General features: G+C 39.7%; 1 protein-coding gene across 2 annotated transcripts; it reads right to left on the reverse strand.

Moving 5' to 3' along the window:
- Positions 1 to 86: 86 nt before the first annotated feature.
- gpr139 (G protein-coupled receptor 139) lies at positions 87 to 13,754 on the reverse strand. 2 transcript variants are annotated; one of them, XR_909159.3, is made up of 3 exons: positions 13,228 to 13,754; positions 3,756 to 5,296; positions 87 to 3,617 (listed from the first exon to the last, which is right to left on the reverse strand). XR_909159.3 is itself a non-coding variant. In XM_004071670.4 (2 exons), exons 1-2 carry the CDS (start codon positions 13,370 to 13,372, stop codon positions 4,305 to 4,307), a joined length of 1,137 nt encoding a protein of 378 aa, XP_004071718.1. In that variant the 5' UTR covers positions 13,373 to 13,754; the 3' UTR covers positions 87 to 4,304. The 2 variants fall into 2 exon arrangements, 1 of the variants encoding a protein (XP_004071718.1); XM_004071670.4 differs by having other exon boundaries at positions 87 to 5,296.
- Positions 13,755 to 20,921: the final 7,167 nt, after the last annotated feature.

Here is a 20,921-nt window from a genome sequence, read left to right on the forward strand (position 1 = left end):
TACCATGCATAATATTATATGTAGCATTTATTGTAGTATTAAAGGAATTTTAGAGTAAACTTGTCTGCAAACAAAGACACACTGCCTTATAAGATTTTCATCTTTAGACAAATTCTTATTTATTTATTTATTCAAAAATAATCGCCAATACTTTTTCCCATATTTTCTCACAGCACAAAAATACATACCCTTTATAAAGTCAATACATTCATAAGGAGGAAAACATTAAAGAAGCAAGGCTGTCATAACTTGTGTATAATAATTTAAAAAACAGAGTTTTCAACACTAAGATAAAGAGAGATAAAAGATCGCTCGAATAAGTCAGTTTGTAGAAAAGCACAGTCTGAAAAAAAATGCCAACAGAAAAGCAATAACTTAAATAATTTGCACATTCTTGAATACATTGTTACAATACTGTGCTGCATGTGTTTATACTCATCATGATTGATTATAAAGACACATTTGTTGAACACACTACAGGTTCTATGGCACAAACACTGATTAAAGCTGCTGCCTAATATAAACTTGACTTGCACACATGCACACTAATGGTTGTGCAAACACACTCAAATATGCACACACACACTTTGGAGCTATTAAAGAGAGACAGAGAGGAAAAAGGGCAGAGGAGGATGCATACAAGAGAAAATACAATTTTCCTGTCTGATTGATCAATGTGCCGTTATCTTTTTAATATCAGACCAAAGAAAAAAATATAGTTTGCGGGCGTTCCTACATAATAGAGAATATTTCTTGGCAACGACTGCTCTCACACACAATCTCTCACGTGCAAGAGGAAGGGACACTTGATTGCTGTGATTAAGAGGGTCGTCCTAGGTGAAAACTAGTCCCGCACAATAAAAATGAAAAAAAAAAATCTGAAAAAAAATTCCTAAAGGAGCCCTACAGAACAAACTTCATGGCAACATTGATTTGATACAAGCTCCTCTGGTTAAAGCAGGAACTGTTTTTTGCAATTATTTTCTGCTAATGATCCCAGCCTGCTGTGGTCATTAACCAATATTGATTAGAATTAAAGCACATAGTTTAGACATTCAGTCAAATGTAACATTCAGCCGAGCCCGGCCTTGATGAAACAGCCGGGTAAAGACTTCACTGAGTGATTATTGGTTATTGACCCTTTAGCTATTCATCTCCATTATATCAGGCAACTATGTGCATCCATTTCCAGATGACAAAAACACAATATAGCATCCTCAGTGTGCCCCGGGCCTAGCATGAAAGATTTCAAGGTTATCAGTTGAGGACCAATAAGGGCCATTAAGAAAATTAAGCTTGAGCAAATGTTTTAGTTTGTAAAGTACCCGCAAGTAGCCAAGAGTGGGATAGATTTACTCTGGTAAAGTAATGTTTGAAAGTTGACAGTGCTGCAGGCTATTGGTTAGAATTTAGAGCAGTGCAACCTTCACTTTGAATGACAACTGGGAAAGGCTCCAGCCCTCCAACAAACCTAATCAGATAAAATAGATTTAACATTTTATTTAGATTGAAATTCAGTGTCCCTTTTCTGTTTAAATTATCATATTTTTGACATTTAATGTAGGTCATTGCTCATAAACTCAAAAAATTTGATCATAACTTTGACCCAAAATTGCAATAATTCAGATTGAGTCACTTAACACGGATTTATCAATCATGTGAGAGTAGAATTTATTCACTGAAAGAGCCAATGTTTACTGCAGTCAGTGTAGTTTTTCATGTATGCCACTTCAGCAATAAAGCTCTTTGGATGTAAACTTTCCAGTGCAAAAATACAATAGGATTCCAGTAAATCTGCCCAATTATATTTGGTATTTTTCACAGAAACAAATAAACAAAAGGGAAGGAAGTATGGTGGCCCTGAAGTGCAAACCACGCCAACAAATCACTCAACACAGAAACATATTGAGGTCACAATGACAATTAGAAAAAAGTTATAATGTTATAAAAAATAACTTCATATTTTAAAAATCCAAACAAATTACAGAAACGAAAACACAATTCCCCCCCAAAAATTAAACAAAATAAAAATTTTACATTTTGAAAAACAAAAGTAATTTTCAAGAATCAAAAGAAAAGAAGAAGCACAACAAGAAACTGGAAAAAGTAGGTGCCCTGAGACATCGCTGAATGGATGATGTTTAAGTTTTGACATTTTAGTTTTTCCAATGCATCTTTAATGTCTGCATACTAGTAAAAGTATTTTTCTATTAATACTATACTATTAATACTATACTATTTTCCATTTATGCCAAATAACTTTCTATTGAAATGATGGACAAACGTCCTCATCCAATTAGCGATATTCCATAGTACCTACTTTTTCTGCTTCTTTTTTTGTTTCATTTTGATTTACTGGAAATTACTTTTGTTTTCTGTTCTCCTTTACGGAAACTTGAAAAAAGCTGTAATGTTGTTTTTTATAATTTGCTTTGCTTTTTTTAATTGTCAATGTGTTCTAAAAAACCTTTTTGCATTAAGTGACTTGTAGGTATTGTTTGTCCTTCAGTGCCACTATAAAGTGCCTGATTAAATACTTTGAAGTAGATTTCATAATAAATCATTGGTTTCAACAATAACTCAATGCTGGCTTCTTTTCAGACTTTCAGGCTCCTTTTTAAGTTTAAATGATTAATCTATCAGTTCCTATAGAATATCAGGCCTGGGAAAAATTAAATTAAACGAGAAAAAAAGTCTTAAGCTAAGAATATTAGATGAAAGCATGAATATCCAGAGACTGCATTGTTTTTTTCTTGATGGGGTAAAAGAAAGGCACCATACAAAAGTAGCATCTGCAGTTCTGGACATTAACATGCAGCTTGGAGTTAGCTGATAGATGTGTCTGTTATAATAAGTACATTTAACTTTCATCAAATTCAAAACTTCTTATTAAAAAGAAAAAGAAAAAAAAAAACGTGGCAAATCTGTTTTATCTGAAGACATTAGCAAAAATCTGCCCTCTGGCATCGATCCATTCTCACTGGATATGTGAGCCTCGCTCTTCCCCCACAGGGTTTACTACATGAAAGTGTATTTATCTCAGTTCACTCTCTCTTTGGGGTATAAAAAGACGGTTATGTGTGGGCCAACGTGTGTTCATATGTGCCGAGGCAGCACTGACTTGATGTATGTGAATGTGTTTTGCAGTGCAAAGTAGGAGACCAGAGGCAGAACGAGTGTATTAAATTCCCTGCTGCTTAATGAGAAAAAAAACTTTTTATGCACAGGGAAGGAAAGAGATTCTGTCCTCTCTGTCTCTCTGTTTTTCTCACTCTTTTTCACACTACATAACATTCATCAGGAAAATGGCTGACAGTAAGTCATGAAATACCATTAATAGTTAATAGAGGACTATCTACAGTTGCAGAAATTTCCTCATTCTAATAATGGATATACGGATCCTAAATGTATGACTCTATAGAGCTACAGCGACTCCAAGTCATATTTTTTGTCTTGCATTTTTTATTTTTTGCAAAGCTACAATAACAGTCAGTTCTAATATGTATAAATGTTTCGCCAAAGAATTCAGAGTGACTTTGTCCCCGCCTTGCAACAGTCTGTTTTGATGTGGGATGACTTGGCCCTTCATGGTGAGCACCAGCTTGTGGAGGACTTCACTGCACACATAAAGAAAGTTAGTAAGCATTTCAATTTAAAAATGCTCCATTTAACATGCCCCTGAGACTCCTCTGCATGTTAACATGGAAACTGATGAGCTGTTATCTGCTTCTTGAGACAGTTGGATGCAGACGTACTGTTTGTAGCTTTGACTTGATTCCTTTCTTTCAGGTCGTGGTTTAGAGTGGTCAGACTGAAGCTCTGCTCTCTGGAAAATGCCTCCAGTCTGACGCGCATCTGTTCAAAACCTCGACTGCAGTGTGCAATAGGAAGCATTTGTAAAGATCAAGGTGTCCCGTGGTTTCCCAATGTTAGCTCAAATGATGGCTCGCAATAAGTGGCCGATGCCTTCTTCATGACTGCCTGAATGTTGCTGAAGGTAGCCCACGGCACATGCTTTCTTTTTTTTGTACGGAGAAAACAAACATTGTCTACCATACTTGGAAATGTTGCGTCCTTTGTGAAAACATTATTCAACATTAGAGGCTTCACTAAATGCTGCCATGCATCTGCTGATTTATCTTCCACCTTGCCAGCCAAAGCTAGTTGAACTTTCACCTTAACTTTCTAGCCCTGGTGAGATTTTCAAGACTTGATGACTCCCACGTGGATTCAGCTTGTTACCACAGAGACAAAGCCTGACTGGGCTCTCTGAATATTTGAGTTGAGGCCATCTGCTTGTAGATTCAAGATGAGATACAGATGGGCTTCCCATTTTTGTCATACTGGTACACCAACATCTTGATGCAATGAGAGTTGGCAGGTGAAATCCAGGGACTGCTTGTGATGGAGAAGTTGTGGCTGGCGTAAAATGGCTTTGGTTGTTTACGGCAGTGTATCAGGGCTCGCAGGACATTTGCCGCCATGCTTCGGAAACGCTTGCTGATGAAGCAATACAGGAAGAAGTTGACTCCGGTGTTGAGGAGTGCCAACATGTTTGCTATATCAGTGAGGACGTGGAGGAGACGGCCAGCACTTTGAGAGACTGGGGGAGGTGAATAGAAATGATAAAGGAGCATGAAGGTGCGGGGAGCCCACAACACAGCAAAAATGGAGGTTATGGTGAGGAGGATGGCAGTGGTCTTGCCAGTCGAATACCCACGCAGTCGGAAGCAGTTACGCCGCCTGCGCAGCTTCCTAACTATGCCAGCATTTAGGGAGAAGAAGACGGTGCAGGGGAGAAGGTAGACTGTTGCGCAATGAGCCCACACCAGGATGTGCTGGACCACTGTTTTTCTGTTACTCTCTCCTCCTCCTCCTCCTTCATTATCATTGCCAACCTTAGGCAGGCTGTGCCAAAGCTCAGGCCACCAATAATAAGGAGTTGCAGAGATCAAACACCCTACATAGACAGCAAATATGACCTTGCGCGTTCGGGCTGGGTAGGATACAGTGTTGTAGCGGAGTGGGTGGCAAACAGCAATGTAGCGATCAATGGTGAGTGGTACGGTGATCCAGATGGAGGTATGGATGGAGGAGAATTCCAGAACTTGAACTGCGTTGTTTAGGGATGGCGGCAGGGGAGCTGCTAAAATAAAGTCCTCCAGTATGAAATCAACGAAAACAATGAGAAGCAGAACCAGAATGTCGGCGGCGGCCAGAGCCAGGAGATAGTTGTAGGATGACTTCTGACGACGCAGCACCAGCTGGGACAGGATAACCACAGTCAGGATGTTAGCTAGGAGAGAAAAAGACAAACTTCAGTCAAACAAAGTAGATGGATGGAGGGACAAGTTTAAAGTCCCACTCCGATCATTTTTTTTTTCTGTCATTCCCAGTGTTCTATTAATTGTGACCATGCCGTTTAAGCCAAAAAAAGCAGAGAGCAGTAGGAATTAATCAGAAATTCACCTCTGAGTTGTTATAGGTGGAACTGTTGGTGCAGATTAAACCCGCCCCCACATCCCATCAGCAATTTTTTTACATGCTCCCCTGCCAGCTTACAGCCCCTCATACCCCCAACTTAACATTAGCAGTGCAACAAAAATGGTGAGCATGATGAGCTTCTGATTCACAACGATTTGAAAAAAGAAATACTCAGAAACTCAATTTTAAGTTTAATTTTCCTCCATCATTACAAAACTGCCACAATAAATGTTAAAAACACCAAAAACAAAATTTTCTTCGGAGTGGGTCTTTAATAACTGGAACAGAAAAGTAAAGTGAGATTAAAAAGTAAATACAATATGAGAACAATGACAAGGACATTGAGTGTCAGTTTGTTGGTAATGAAAACAATCAAAAATATAATAAGACAGCAGAAAGAGAGTTGCATAAATAAAAAAGGATGTTTACAAGACAAATTGTAGGAGTATTAATTAAAGCTCGACACTGTGGAAACACGTACAATTAGATAGGCAATGAGACTCCAAAATATGCAAAGTCTATCAACTGAACCAGGAGTTGTACTCAAGCAGGCGTAAAAGCATGCAAAATATACAAAAAAACTGGTCCATTTCTGGTTTCTCGCAACTTTCCTCTCTAAATTGCTTTGCTTACTCTATGCTGTCCAGACAGCCATTGTTCATTTCTATTAGAAGCTGCCTTTATTCTTAGAAAAAGTCATTTATTAGATGTTGAGAGATAAAAAAGAGACAAATCTGCAGATCGGAAATCTGAGATACTGTTAAGGCAACAGCAAATTTAGACCTAAGAGTAAATCACAAGAACAGCCAATCTTATCTGTGTGAGTTACTGCACTACAAATGTCCATCATTGTTGCTGCAAAACAAAAAAAAATTGCATGATATTTAGGTTTCTTTATTTCGATAAACTTAACATTTAAAAGAACCTGAAACAAAATGGCACAAAACATATTTAAAAATGAGTGAAACTAAAAAAGCAACTAGTGCAGCAGATTCCCAGTGGTTGGATGTAATTTTCTCTCTTAAAAAACACAAAAAATAGGACTAAAGGTATTTGTCTCCTGCTTTAGTACTCCATAAAGTAATTGAATGTTTTCTCGTAATGTTTGAACCAAGAAGATTTGTTTCAATGAGCATTAAAATGAATTTAGTGCAAATATACAATATTAATCTACTAAAAATGTTCTATAATTGAGATTACAGATTAAAAAAACAAAAAATAAGGATTTTGAATAACTATTAAAAACTGATAAATGAACAATCCCTATAATGCACAATGGTGGTTAAAAATATTTCCCCTTCCAGTTTAGGTCTTGATTTTTTTAACCATTTTCATTTAAACTCAAACAAACATATAGTTGTTTTGGCTAACCCAGCTCTGGAAAGTTGATGTTCAAGCATTGATAAGTTAGGCTTAGATAATTGTTTTAAAGTGTTGCTGCCCCGCAAAAGCTAAGAAGGCCTGCAGAAGAACAAATGCGTGGAGGATGAGTCTTGTTACTGGTGTATTTGTGAGAACAAATACAGTGTAACTTTTGATGAAAAGTTGCCATTTTATGTGTTTTTCTAATATTTGAGTGTTCATTTTTTTCAGCCAAAAGAGCAACGTCACCTCCCCTCCTCACAATTCTACTGTAGCCGAATTTTTACAAGATTATACCAGTATTGATGGGACCAGAAATGAATACATTAGAGGGTCAGCTCATGTTAGATGCATTGGAGATAAACGCCAGGATCCAGATTAAGAGTGTTTGGACACGTTCAGAGGAGGGACAGTGGGAAAAGGATGCTGAGGTTGGAGTGAACAGAAAAGAGAAAATCCAAGAGGAGATTCATGGAGGTAAAGTGAGGGAAGAGGATGCAGATGAAGGCTATGAGAATCCAGGTGGTTTTCTAAAAGGAGCAGCCAAAAGGCAAAGAAGAGTGACAGAATTATTTAAAATAAAGATCCAGACTAAGCTGCTCTTGTCAACAACGCTGCAGTCAGAAATCTTTGTCGTTTGTAAGTAAACACAGCAGAGCGGACATACTTTAATAAGTAATAGATACTAAACGGTGTTCATGGCAGCTTAACATTGAGATGATTTTGGACAGAAGCTGCACAGTGAAAGGAGGAAATTACTGTGTAACTTCACAGACGTTAATGCTTTTAGCAGCCATTGCTTTAAATGCAGTGTCTTTGTGATCCCTCTCTGCAGTAACAGTTCTGTGATTTGATTAAATATGGCAGCTTGGAGTCTGGGACATCACACTTTACAGCCTCAGCCGCTATCAAATGATTTCAAATTACATAGCTGGCTCCACATAATGACTTGAGATGTGCTTGCAAGACAGTGAGGACGTGGAGCGAACGGCACACACAAACACATGTTTAAGTCCCTACATGTACACACAAATACATCATTAGTGGGATGCACCACTTCATTAATGTCCAGTCTATCGAGAACCATAAATGAAATGTCATAGATATTTAGAAGATTTATCAAGCTGGATCCACTTAACACATGCTGCTATGTTTGACAGTTTGAAAATGGCTTCCATTTCAATCTTCACGTGATTGAGTTATTGATTCTTTAGTTTCTTCTGTTCCTACGTTTAATTCGGTTTGTCAGCCAGAAACAAAATGCAGAAAATGTATTTTATCAGTTTAATTTAATTCTGTGTCATCTATCTAATCTCTAATAGCTCAACATGTCTTTGTCCTTTTGCCAAATCTGATTCGGTTGACTCAAACAGAAGCCAGTGCATCGCTGTAGCTTCTGTGAGTGGATTTATTTCTACCTTTTTGTGCTAAAGTTTCCAGCCAAATGTAACACACTGCTCAAATAGTCTCAATCTTCTTTCCCTTTCATACCATGACCCTTGTGCTGCTGCATATACTGTGAAGTGAGACAAAACACAAACAGTAAGTTGTTTACCATCACTATAGGTAGGTGTTATTCTGTTTGAACTGAAGCTGGGCCCTCCACAAATGAACAAAAGGTGTCTTGTTGTAGGCGTGACATTTCCATTTACTTGTAGCCATCCTGCAGCGGGCTCCCTATCCGTTTCAATTGATTCCCTCTCTTTACATTGTCTCCGGAGCTGGATGGATCTGCTTGGCATTTAACAGGTGTGAGGTGACAAGTGCAAAGCCGCTCACAGCGGGGTCGGGGAAAAGCAGAGGTGGAGTACTGTGCACAAAGAATGAACACTCGGTGAGATGAAGAGGAAGTTTTATGTTTCTATGATGTTTTTTGTGAAAAAAATAAAAAAGATGAATTATGAAGCATCCTCGACATGAAGTTACCATTTTCAAGTTTGTGACTGCTTGGCTGACCTCTTTGTCTGTTTGTGTGAAGTGCTTCTGTCTCCTTTTGCCCCCCACTGCGCCTCTGATATAAGGAGGGACAGGGCCATTGACGTTGTTTAGCGGAAAAGAGAAGACACGGTGTGCTCCCTGAGGTGTGTAACAAGGCTGACTCATCCCACCATTAAAGGCACGTGTTCAGACAAAAGGCCCTGCACAGTTTAAGCCATCAAAACACGACAGACCCTCAGGCTGTCTCCTCACTCCCGTACATGACAGACAGTAAAATGTAAAAAATGAACTCTGGAAAGAGGAAGAAGAGATCTCTGCAATTATTTAGTGGAGTTTAAAGGGGTTTTAACAACATGTGCAGACTGATAAAAGCAGGGAGAGGAGGGGAAAGTCTGAGGAAGGTCACAGAGCGCAGGTCACAGAAATGAGGGAGAGCAGGATTTTAGGGGAACAAGACAGGTCGGTGCAGAAGAGAGGCAGGGAAAAGAGAGGATGTGAATATCAAAGCTGGCTTCAAAGGTCACAAGCACTTTGTTCCTGGTGACAACCATTTCCATTTTGTCTTCTCTAAGTGTCACACCAGACATAAAGCAAGTAAAGCCTTTAATTCTCTGAAGCAAAAGCCGGGAGCGGATCCTCGACATAAAGAAACCCTCAATTAAATGTTCAAAATGTCATTTTGTATTCAATTCAGTCAGGCCTATTCTGAATACAAGTTGAGTGAGTGTGCTGATTTGTTAATGGGAAATAATTGACGAAGCACAGAAGAGAAAATAATGTATTGATGCCACTGCAGTGCTCTGCTGCCTGCTCACCTCAACAGCAATTCATTTCACAGACAGGCCACAGTGAGTGAAGGTTTGGAGCGGAGTGTCCTTGTGATGGGCATGATAGCTCCACCTCAGCTTGTTTAACTCTCGTTTATAATATTGCCAGGAATGTAGAACTGACCTTGGATTGTTTTTTTTTTTGCATCATCACGCACAAATTTTAAGCAAAAATGAAAAGACAAAATGCTCCACAATAAATCTTTTTGCGACCGTTTTATTTTAAAATACACCATTAGTTTAGATTTGCAAGAGCAGTTTGATGTCTACTGGTCAAATGCAGCCAGCTTTGTCTCAACACACCTCTGATTTATTGCCTGAAACAACACGTCCTTCCTCTGCTTTTATCACCCGCTCCCTTTGTGACTCACCTCTCCTGCTGTTAATGAAGACCAATTCTACATAATTTGCAATATTCATTTACTTTCCCAACCCCAGCCATTCCCCTTTTTTGTGCAGTCAACCTAAGTCACTTTTTAGAGTGTTAGTATCTATTAACATGGCGCTGTTTCACCGCAGATGCCCTGTTGGTGGCGCAGATTGACAGATCGATGGTTCAAACTGAAAATCGATGCAGCCCACCTCTTCATTAGGCAGCAGCTGACACTTGGCCTGCGCTGGACCGTGGACGGGGGTGGTTGTTAGTACTGAGCATTTTCAACCTTCTCTGCATGAATGGGTGGATGGGTGGACATGGGAGGACGTGTTCTCCACACAAACACCAGTCAGACTGCTTTATCGCAACAGAAGCTGTGACAAAATCAGGGATGCGCTTTGCTGCATGTGAACGCAGCATGATGCTGATTTCATTGAAATTTCTTTATTCAAATGATGGGGTTCTTGTTTTTGGTGAGCCCAACAATTGTTCTTGGACTCACTGGGTAATTTTTTTTTTTTAACGTCTGTTGTTAGTATGTGACTACAATAGGCAAGTTTTGAAAGAAAGTCATTACAGTTTGGCCTATTTTGATAATCTGGATTAACTGGATGATGATAATGTTTGAATGTCTTTGTGTTATTTGATGTTCTGTCATTTTTAAAAGCACCACGAATACCATTGAATTTGCATTTAAAATGAAATGAACAAAATTTAACACAAATAAAACTGAATCCATTGAATAAACTGGATTAAGAGATGATTTAAATAATTAAACTAATCTAAACTCAAACAATCAAACAACACATTTCCATTCAGTCAAATCAAATTGAAGCTAACTCCCTAACTGTAAACATAGTGAGCAATAAAAAAAAACATATACATGAACAAATAAGCGTCCTTTAAAACTTTATTATGCTTAAAAGGGCACTTTGTCTGTCGTTTTCCTATTCACTTTGCCCTCTTTTTTATTGTAATTGGTTGATTCCAAGCCAGAAAATGTACAAGTGGGTAATCAGTTACTGTCCTAAAACTGAATTACTTTTTTTAAAAATCCATCTCCTAGTTCATGTTTTTGTTACATCATCTAGAAATTAAAAATTATTTAAAATTTGAACTAATTCTTTCAACAGCTTTGTGTGTCCCTAGAATTTGCAAGAAGAAAGAATTTTACTAAAATTCAATCTTAGGTTGAATAATTCTGCCCTAAGACCCATGGTAATTGGGAATGTGAAGGTCTGTTAACTAGGGGAAGAGAGTGCAAACAAAGGGATGATGGGAAACGGGGCTTACTCCGCACCAATGGTTCCTCCCACAACTCACACACTGCCACTCTGCAGAAACTATGTTCTAGAAGACGACAGGTTTTTCGACTTTGGCTAAAACACTGACCTTTACTTTAAAGCTGACAGTACATCCTTAGACTGACTCGCCATCTTTTGAGTCTCCACCTGTGTCCCCCCCTACAGTATTATCCGTCATCTTATGGCTTTCCACTACACAGCAGCAAATTAAAGAGCAACTTCATCACGCTGATTGCAGAGCATGTCTGCACCGTCTCGAGAAGTGTGTTTGGGTGAGTTGAGATGGAAACAGCCAGAGTGAGTTGGTGATTAATTAAAAATGTGGCAATTTGTTACAGTGCTGTCATCTGTAACACCTCCACTCGAGGCTTGGGGGTGATGCTGTTAGGAATCTCACTTTCACCACAAAATCTCACACCTGTCTCTCTTAATGCTTCTTTTCTGACTGTTCTTGTTTTTTTTATTCTTTTGATTCAGATCATCTAGTTTCCATTTCATCACTTCACAAAGCTGCCAAGGAATCTTTATACCCTCCACTTAACTGGCTTAATCCCTTCGCATCACCTTTCTTTGTGTAATTTCTCCTCTCAAGACTCAGAGCCCCCTCTCTGCCAGCAGCATGCAGGTCAAAGAGTTTTGAAGTAGAAATCATCCTTCTGATGTTGGTACCTGTGAGTCCTGCACCGCCAGCTCCCACCCTGAGATTTTTCAGAACATGTGGCTTTGATCACTCCTGATTCAGCTTCTGAACTTTGTCATCATGACTGTCGTCTTCAACTCAGTCCCAGTGACTGTTGAAAAATCGCCCCACACTCACAGATTATTAAATAAACAGCCTCGATTTGATCTGTAATAACAAAGCGTGCAGTAAAACCAAAGGCACGACTGGGGGGATAAATTGTATGTGTGGGATTTATTTACTGGAACATGAGATCTGATCAAAAATATAGACTTTTACAAGACAGCAAATCTCTGGAGCAGCTGCAGTCTTGGCACACACTTTACTTTGCAATGCGGATGGATTTTGAACCGATAAGAGCTTTTACATTGATAGCATCACTTTCAGTTTATATCAAGAAGAAAAGATCTCAAAGAGATTAGTAAATCATAAAAAAGACATTCAAAGTAACCCTTTAATTTGGTTAAATAAAACGGAAGATACAGTTTTAAATTTCACTTAAAACTTGTAGAATAATCAGATTTATTGTGCTGTTTCAAAACAAAGTAAAATAGCTGTTTTTAGGAATATTTTAATATTGAACCCTCCGTGTTTGATCACAGAGCAGAATCTTTTTTTTTTACATTTGACCTCCATGTTTTTCTGTCTGTCTCCCACCGTCTGTCTTGCTGCTTCACACACTCATCATTTTGTGTGAGATCAGGTCAGCGCCTGTATATCACACAACAGGACAGAGGCAGTAAAAGGGTCTGACAGTAGCTCTGAATGGACTAATAATTCAATGTTAAAGATTGAAGAGGGAATTGTTTTAACACAGGTCATGAAGGGAAGGCACGTAACAAACACCTGTCCTGGAGGTCAAGCCGTGATCCCTACTAACTCAATTTTTAATGCTGTCATGTGCTTGGATACAATATTAAGACGAAAAAATGGCAACAATTTCTCAATAAAAGTCTCTAGATTAAGAAAAACGTTTTTTTAATTCAGATTTGCTGAAGCCATGCTCACCAGTTGTTCTGCTTCTACAGTAATCTTGGCAAGCACAGGCAGATGTAATAATTAAAAGCATGTATGCATGCAGAAGAGACAGCCATAAGGTCAGGATGACAAATTGAAGATGCACCAAAGCAGCAGAGCACAACAGTCACACAGTCCTGCAACAGTTTAGGATGCCAATAATCCACTGATGCAGCCTCCAGTATGAATTCAAGCAAATTAGACATGCATATGGAGCGCACACTCGTGCACATGTCCTACCCGGCAGGCCCAGACAGAGCAGGATGCTGTAGTAAATGACCGGCAGCGGTCCAAGAGGGCATCCCTGTGTGACTTCAGAGACATTTTGCCCAATGCTCCAGGTGCTCCTGTTTGGGGAAAAAACTGGGATGTGGCTGTGTTCCATATCTTCTTCCTGGTCCTCTTCCTCAGCTGTGCTCAGTGTCAAGAAGTCTGGCCACGCAATGAAACTGCCTGGTTGCTGGCTTTAAGGAGAGGGTGCTCTGTCCTTGGGTGCCAATCAACATTAGTCTGTGTGTAAGCGCACTTGTGCAAGAAAGCAAGGTTGAGTGTGAGAAAATGAGGGGGGAAATCAGAGGAGGTGGAGAAGGGAGAGACAACACACAAAGAGGAGCGAAGGATGATGTGCGTTAGTGGGTGATGGAGAGGAGGGCGGCTGGAGGAGCGGAGAGGGAGGCGTGAGGAGGTGAGTTTGAAGGTAGGGTTGGTGAGGAGAGGATGCTGCGTGAGTGTGTGAGCTAGTGGGGGGGACGGGAGTGAGTCCAGAACATGGACGGGGAGGAGGAGGGAGGGAGCAAATGGATGAAGGGAAGAATGGGAGAGAGAAAGTGAAATCAGGAGAGGAGGGAGAGGAGGATTCAGCTCTTTGGGGCAACTAGACTGTAAAGGTTCACGAAGAAGACGTTTCCCTCCTCATTCGAAGGGCTTCTTCAATTCTCAGAGAAAAAAAGGAGAAACTGGGAGTGTAGTGTGCAGGTGGAAGGCTGAGGGGAAGTGAAGAGATGCTTAGAAAGTGAAAGAGGTATTTCAGGAAACAAAGACACAGTTAAGCAAAAGACAAGACCGTTGAGATCAAAGCAAAAGAGAAAAAGTTGGGAAGGGACATTGGTTTTTATTAATGTGTCTTTTTATATGTTCACATGTCTGTTTACACACACATGCATGCCTGGTTACACGTCTTGAACGTGCAGTACTGTACATGTGATTGGACACGTGTGGTGGGAGTCGCGGGGCTGGGATTGGTTGCCGCGTCTAATTTGCCATGCAGTGTGAACAATCTGAATCTCCTGCTAGAATGTGTTAATGAACTCTGATGACACTGGAAAACACTTCCTTTATGCACACTTGCTTTGGGCTGGACAATAAAACAGCAACAAGCAGGCTTTGCTAAAAAAGTCTATTTTTCCTGGAAGACAATTTTCAGTAAAAATACCATTACCAGAATGATCCTGAGTAACAAAAGATGTTGAAGAATAGATTTAAAAGGCTAGAGGGAAACGAGAACAACAGGTATTCACTTATTCCTAATAGGCAATAAGCAAACTAATAAAACAAGATGTGAAATGAATTCTTGCTACCATTAAAGTTTGAAAAAAAAATGTTTTTGGTCAAAAGCATTTTGAGCCACACATTTTTGACTTTAAAATAGAAATGTCTCGCATTTCACAAAACCTTAGACTCCCTTTTTAAGCAAATTTGAAGCCTGACAACAACAACAAAAACGATCTGTAGAATACAGGCTTTTGCCAAAAAAGTACAAAAAATAGTGTCATAATAGAATGACATTTAAGATAAAACTGGTTTTCACAACTTTATTCAAGTTAAATTTAAGAAATCATCACAGCTTAAGCTGACTATTAAACATTTAAAAAATAAACTCATTTGTATTTGTACCACTGGACTGGCAGACAGGGGTGGTGGTTCCCCTTTTAAGAAGGAGGACCAGAGGGTGTGTTCCAACAACCAGGGAATCACACTCCTCAGCCTCCCTGGAAAAGTCTATGCCTGGGTACTGGAGAAGAGAGTCCGTCCGATAGTTGAACCTCAGATCTAGGAACAACAGTGTGGTTTTCTGACCAGCTCTACACCATCTTTAGGGTGCTGGAAGAATCGCCGGGGTTCGCTCATCCAGTCCATGTGTGTTTTTAGGGATTTGGAGAAGGCGTTCGGTTAAGGGACTACAGGATTTCCTCTGTGCTCTTTGCAGATGATGTTGTCCTTTTCGCTTCACCGAGCCAGGACTTCCAGCATGCATTGGGGCGGTTTGCGGCGAGTGTGAAGCGGCTGGGATGAGGGTCAGCACAGCTAATCTGAGGCCATGGTCCTTGACCAGAGAAAGGGAGTTTACCATCTGTTGGTGGGTGGAGTGCTCCTGCCCCAGGTGGAGAACTTTAAATATCTTGGGATCTTGTTCACAAATGAGGGAAGATCAGAGCACGAGATTGACAGGCGGATCGGAGCAGCGTCTGTAATTATTGTATGAACAGACCATTGTACCGGTCCATTGTGGTGAAGAGTGAGCTGAGTCAAAAAGCAAAGCTCTCAATTTACCAGTCGATCTTTGGTCCAATACTCACCTATGGTCATGCGCTCTGGGTCATGACCGAAAGAATGAGGTCCCGAATACAAGTGCCTGAAATGAGCTTCCTCCGTAGCATGGCTGGGCGCTCCCTTAGAGATAGGGTGAGAAGCTCGGTCACCCATGGAGAGCTCGGAGTACAACCACTTCTCCTCCACATCAAGAGGAGCTAGTTGAGGTGGCTCGGGGATCTAGTGCGGATGCCTCCTGGACGCCTCCCTGCGGAGGTGATCCAGGCATGTCCCACTGGACGGAGGCCCCGGGGAAGACCCAGGACACGTTGGAGAGACTAGGTCTGTGGCTGGCCTGGAAACGTCTCTGGGTTCCCCCAAGAGGAGCTGGAGGAAGTGGTGAGGAAGGTCTGGGCATCTTTGCTTAGAATGTTGCCCCCGCCACCCGGCCTCGGATGAGAGGAAGAAGATGGATGAATAGATGGATGTATTTATATTTTATTGTTGCTCAATCGTTTAAAGTTAAGTTCTATATTAAAGCTTAATTTTGAGGTTCTTCGCGTTAATCACACCTTTTTACTCAACAATTACTTTTTTGCAGCAACATGTACAGTGCAGATAATTACGCAAATAATGTTTAAAAAAGAGGATTTAAAAAAAAATGAAGATTTTTTAAATTAAACCGTGGTTTGATACGAGCTGGAACCTGAAAAGTTGAGTTAGGCTGCCTGAAAAACACAGTTTATTTATGCAGTGGAACATTTGAAGACTATAAAAACAAATACGATTCTGACTTTTCCTTTTAATTGTGTTGGCTCATTCATTAAAATGATCTGCCTCTTTTGTGAGGCAGTTTAAAAATTTGGCATTAATGAAATACATTTCATATATCAAGTTGCTCATTAACATCTAGGACAAAATAGGACTTCTTTTCATGAAATTAAACCACATGGTTTCCATGATCATAAACTACATTTCTGGAAAAAAAATTGGAGTTTCTTCAACCACATTCACTATTACACAAAACACTGTGCATCTAATTTAAACAATAAAATGAAACAATAAGCACCAATCCTCAGTCTTAGAACAAATCAAAAGCAGCAGAGAACATTGGCTCTCTGGTGTACTAGGCAGCAAATGCAAAGATTACATCCACCCGGCTGAAATGCAAAACTGTTATTTCTGTAAATAAGAATCAGGTGAAGGTGTGGATTAAAATCACTGCTCCAAGAATGTAGATTAAATGGATGTACAAGGGTGATAAAAGAAAACTAAATTGGAGCTGCAAAGTTCAATGCTATGAACTCAGCTGACCAGAACAACTATTCTGTCATAAAACCACAAACAAGGCTTAAAAAATAGACACTTCAGTTAAATGAGGATTTCTTTTTAAACTGCTTATACATAAATAAACTGCAACGATCAATGATACGAAAAAAATATAACCAAAGTCTTGTTCCTGTTATTGACTTGCTGAACCTATGGGTCCTGTTTCCAAAAGAGATTAAACACAAAAATATATTTAATGTCTTGACAAAAATCAACATAATATTTTAAATATTTGGAAAACATTTTTGTCAATTTCAAAGAGAAAATCTTTTCTTGTGTTTTTCATGTGTTCTAATGCAACAGCAACTCAGCTGATTTATAACCACACGTCATTTTCCAAGGTGTTTTTTTATGTTTCACCTCCTTCCCTCATAACTAATTTACAGTATGTGTCATAGAGCCAATTTATCATTGGGAATGTACAGCTCTCATTACTTATTTGATGATCGGATAGCTTTAGGCATTCAGCAGTCATTCCATATGTGAGCACAATAGACATCATGCGCCTTTACAGAGCAGTCGGTTGTGTTTCTGCTCATTGCGTGCTTCCTCAGCACTATCAGGGTTTGGCCACCCCTCCACGGGTCTGAAGAAAATGAACAACCTTCTGCGCCTCTCTGCTGTATGAGCCAGACGCTGTATATCATCGAAAGGTAGCGCACGGGGCTGAGATAAGAACCCGAGGTCAGATGTGATCAAAGGGTTTTACACAAAGAAGAGGAGAAAAAATGAGTTTTTTTTCCTCTTAGAAAATGAGTCACTGTCTGTGGAAAGCAGAGGATCAAAAAAGAGGATGCAGTTCATCTTTAAAAATGCTCGAGTCTTAATTTACGTTATCTTGAGCTTCTGCTGGATGCTGAGCTCAGTACGAAAATGAAGAATTGATTACAGAAATTTTCTTTCTAGCTGTTTCTGCAGCTAGAAAGAGATGTGGGAAGAAGTCAAAGAATAAAGAGAAGCAATCTCAAACCCTTAATTCCTTTGCCCTACTTGGGAACAGATGATCTGGGGAGAAGCACCATGATTTTTGTGCTAAATAAAATATGGCCAGATGATGTGAATTCATCACAGAGAAATGTGGGGCACAGGTAAGTGATTCTTCACAAGTAACTGTGAAAGAGTCTTTTTTTCCAGAACACTTTCAAGCTTAAAATGCAACAGAAATGGATTTCCGTTTGGATGCAAGATTTTTCATAAAATATGTCCGTTTTTGATATTTAAAAGGGTTTGCATTTTCCACAAAAATGTTCTTTTTCTTTTTCTTTTTTCACAGGTACTTTGCTTTCGCCAACAGAACTGACTTAACACTTCGGAAATGTGGGTTTTTGAGTAGGTCAATCTATTGAGAGTGTTCCAGCAACATTATTGACCCACTATGTGGGGTGTTTAAATTTGTCTTCTTACCAATTACAGAAAGGCAGTTTTAAAGTCTGTTATTTAGTTATTTATTGTTAAGTATGGGTGAAGGACTTTGAAGAGTCGGACCTATGAATGTCTAGAGAGTTGGTCAACATGATGGGAAGATGAAAGACGGATATTCTGTGTATTCAAGAAACCAGACGGAAAGGGAGCCACTATTTAGTTGGAGCTGGAGAGATAGTTGCCTGACTAGGATGGTTAAAAAAAGATGAAGAGGATAAGGGCAGACCAGAGGATCAAGTCGAAGTTGAAAAGACATAGAGATCAGTTGAAACATACGTTGGGAAATCCAGAGATTCTTCCTGATGACTGGAAAGCTACAGCTAAAGTAATCAGAGACTAAGAGGAAGGTACTTGGTTTGTGGTCTGGAAGACGAAGCTAATAAAGAGACCTTGAGGTGGAATGAAGAAGATCAGGAGTGTGTTTAGAGGAAAAGGGTTGCTGAGAAAAAGTGGGGCATTGAGATGACAAAAGACTTCTGACAGTAGAACATGGAGGTGCAAATCTAGGTGAAGGTTGTGGTGGCACAGGCTAACAAAGGGTGGATGAGGACTGGTCCGACACCAAGGAAGGAGAGGTGGATCTGCACATGCTGCCAATGCAAAGAGACGGGGATGGAAAGGATGAGCAGCAGATTGGGGGGATCAAGGACAGGAATGGACATGTGTTGACAGGCTCCACAAGTGTGATGAAAGATGGAAGGAGGACTTTGAAGAGCTGATAATAAAGACAATCTGAGAGGTGGAGATGTCAGTTGTGTTTCCAACTACGGTAGATTGATCTGTGTGAAGCAAGTTGCTAATCGAATCGACTGATACATTATAAATTCGATTCAAAATAAAATGATCATATTGGTAAATACCATTTGGATTGAGGCAAGGTCGGTTTAACTTATTATAACAAACAAGTTTCCTCACAGCGGACATCACACATGTGATGGCAGCAAAAAAAGGCTAAAGATGTCCTGGATTAATTTTAGGTCAGTGAATCATATCGGATGGGTCAAAATAAACAAATACCGACCATAAATCTTACCAGCAACCACCAAATTAGGATGTGAATCAAACCATTGTTAAAATGAATCAGTAGGCTCTAAGGGTTACATTTTTGCAGCCTCTCCTGGCCTTCTACATTTTCAGTTCTACACCGCATGTTTCTGATATTTTTTGGCTAAAATACAGATACTGCCAGTTGGAAGAAATCCAGAACTTCTAATAAAAAAATGAGCAAATCAGCAGAAACAATCACACATTACGCAGAACAGAACTAACCAGTGAATATCGGCAAAGCAAAAAGACCATAGATGAGCTGGATATAAACCAAAAAAACGTAATGAAAATGCAAATCATTAAAAACTACTCTATGAAAAGAACAAAAGCCCAAAGTCCAATATTAATAACTCACTGCCACAATGAAAGAGGCAGAGTTGCAGCTGTCTCCTCCCCTCTTTCAAACCACCAACTCACTGCCCATAAAACCAATAAGCTCTCATGTTTATTTTCCAAACTCTAGGATCCATCAGAGTTTAACAATTTGGCATGTAAATTGTTATATCCTCTTTCTAGAAAACCAGTAATTCATCATGCAAAAGCACAACTATTTCCTGTTCAGTTTTTATTTATGTTTGTGCAGCTGGACCCTCGCTGCCTGCCTGCATTTTTACAGTCATTGTCCCTGAGTGCACAGCAGTATCCATCCATCTCTTTCAGGGTCAGCAGGGGGCCTGAGCCTATTTCAACTGTTATCATGTGAGAGGTGGGGTACAACCAGGACAAAACCATATGAGAAAAAAATTAATAAAACCACAGCCAGGGCTGAGACTGTGTTCGTATGAAGAAAAGGAAGGATAAGGAACTGCTTCTGCAGCTAAACGCATTTAGAGTCATGGAGAGTAAAAGGGAGACTTCCTTACCAGAGGCAGTCACCATTACACTACCTTTTATTAGAGTAATGACAATAGAAACCTGCATTTATTTCCCACTGGCTGGTTTGCCTGCAGCTTTGGCCAACTTTTCTGACATCGACTGCACCACCTAGAGGAAGTGAAGACTCAAGTCTATCACTTACGTTTGAGGATGTTTTTATGTTCAGTTATTTGTCAAAATCAGACTCGAGCAGTAGGTGTTTGTTTTGTTGGTGACATGGTGCATCAATGGTGTACTTCTATCTGACCATATTACTTCATTTTTTGATGTAGCCTATTTGTTTGAGGTGAGTGGTGGGACAAGGATTTCCTGTATGTATTTTACCCTCATTATTGAACCAGTACATCAGTATTACACTTGTTGCTGCACCTTTTACTGTCAGCTCCTAATCAGACTGAACATACAGATGTAGAGATGCAACAACATGCAAAACCAAACAAGATTTTTGCAGAAATTTATTTTAAACAGCAGGCATCAGCAGAACATTTTCCTCCTTGCTGTAAAGCTTAAAACGGCCAAGGTGACAGAAAACTATCAGGAAATTTGCTAAATGTCAATCAATAGGAACTCCAAATAACTGTAGATTTCATCTTTTCCATTAAAGTATCATCAGAAAGTTGTCAAGCATCAGCTGACATTAATTATGGATGCCTTTTGTGATGCCTGAGGTGTGTGCCTGTAAAATTGCTCTCTAGATTGAAGGAGGCGTGGGTCGACCAGGTCACACGCGA

The sequence above is a fragment of the Oryzias latipes genome, chromosome 8, assembly GCF_053564925.1.
Source record: "Oryzias latipes strain Hd-rR chromosome 8, Olatipes_Hd-rR_3.1".
NCBI lineage: Eukaryota > Metazoa > Chordata > Actinopteri > Beloniformes > Adrianichthyidae > Oryzias > Oryzias latipes.

Coding starts and splice junctions, on each gene's coding strand:
- gpr139 (XM_004071670.4), bottom strand. CDS start 13,372: ATGGAACACAGCCACATCCCAGTTTTTTCCCCAAACAGGAGCACCTGG. Junction 5,297..13,227: donor GCTCTGTCTGGGCCTGCCGG/GTAGGACATGTG, acceptor TTTCTCTCCTAG/CTAACATCCTGACTGTGGTT.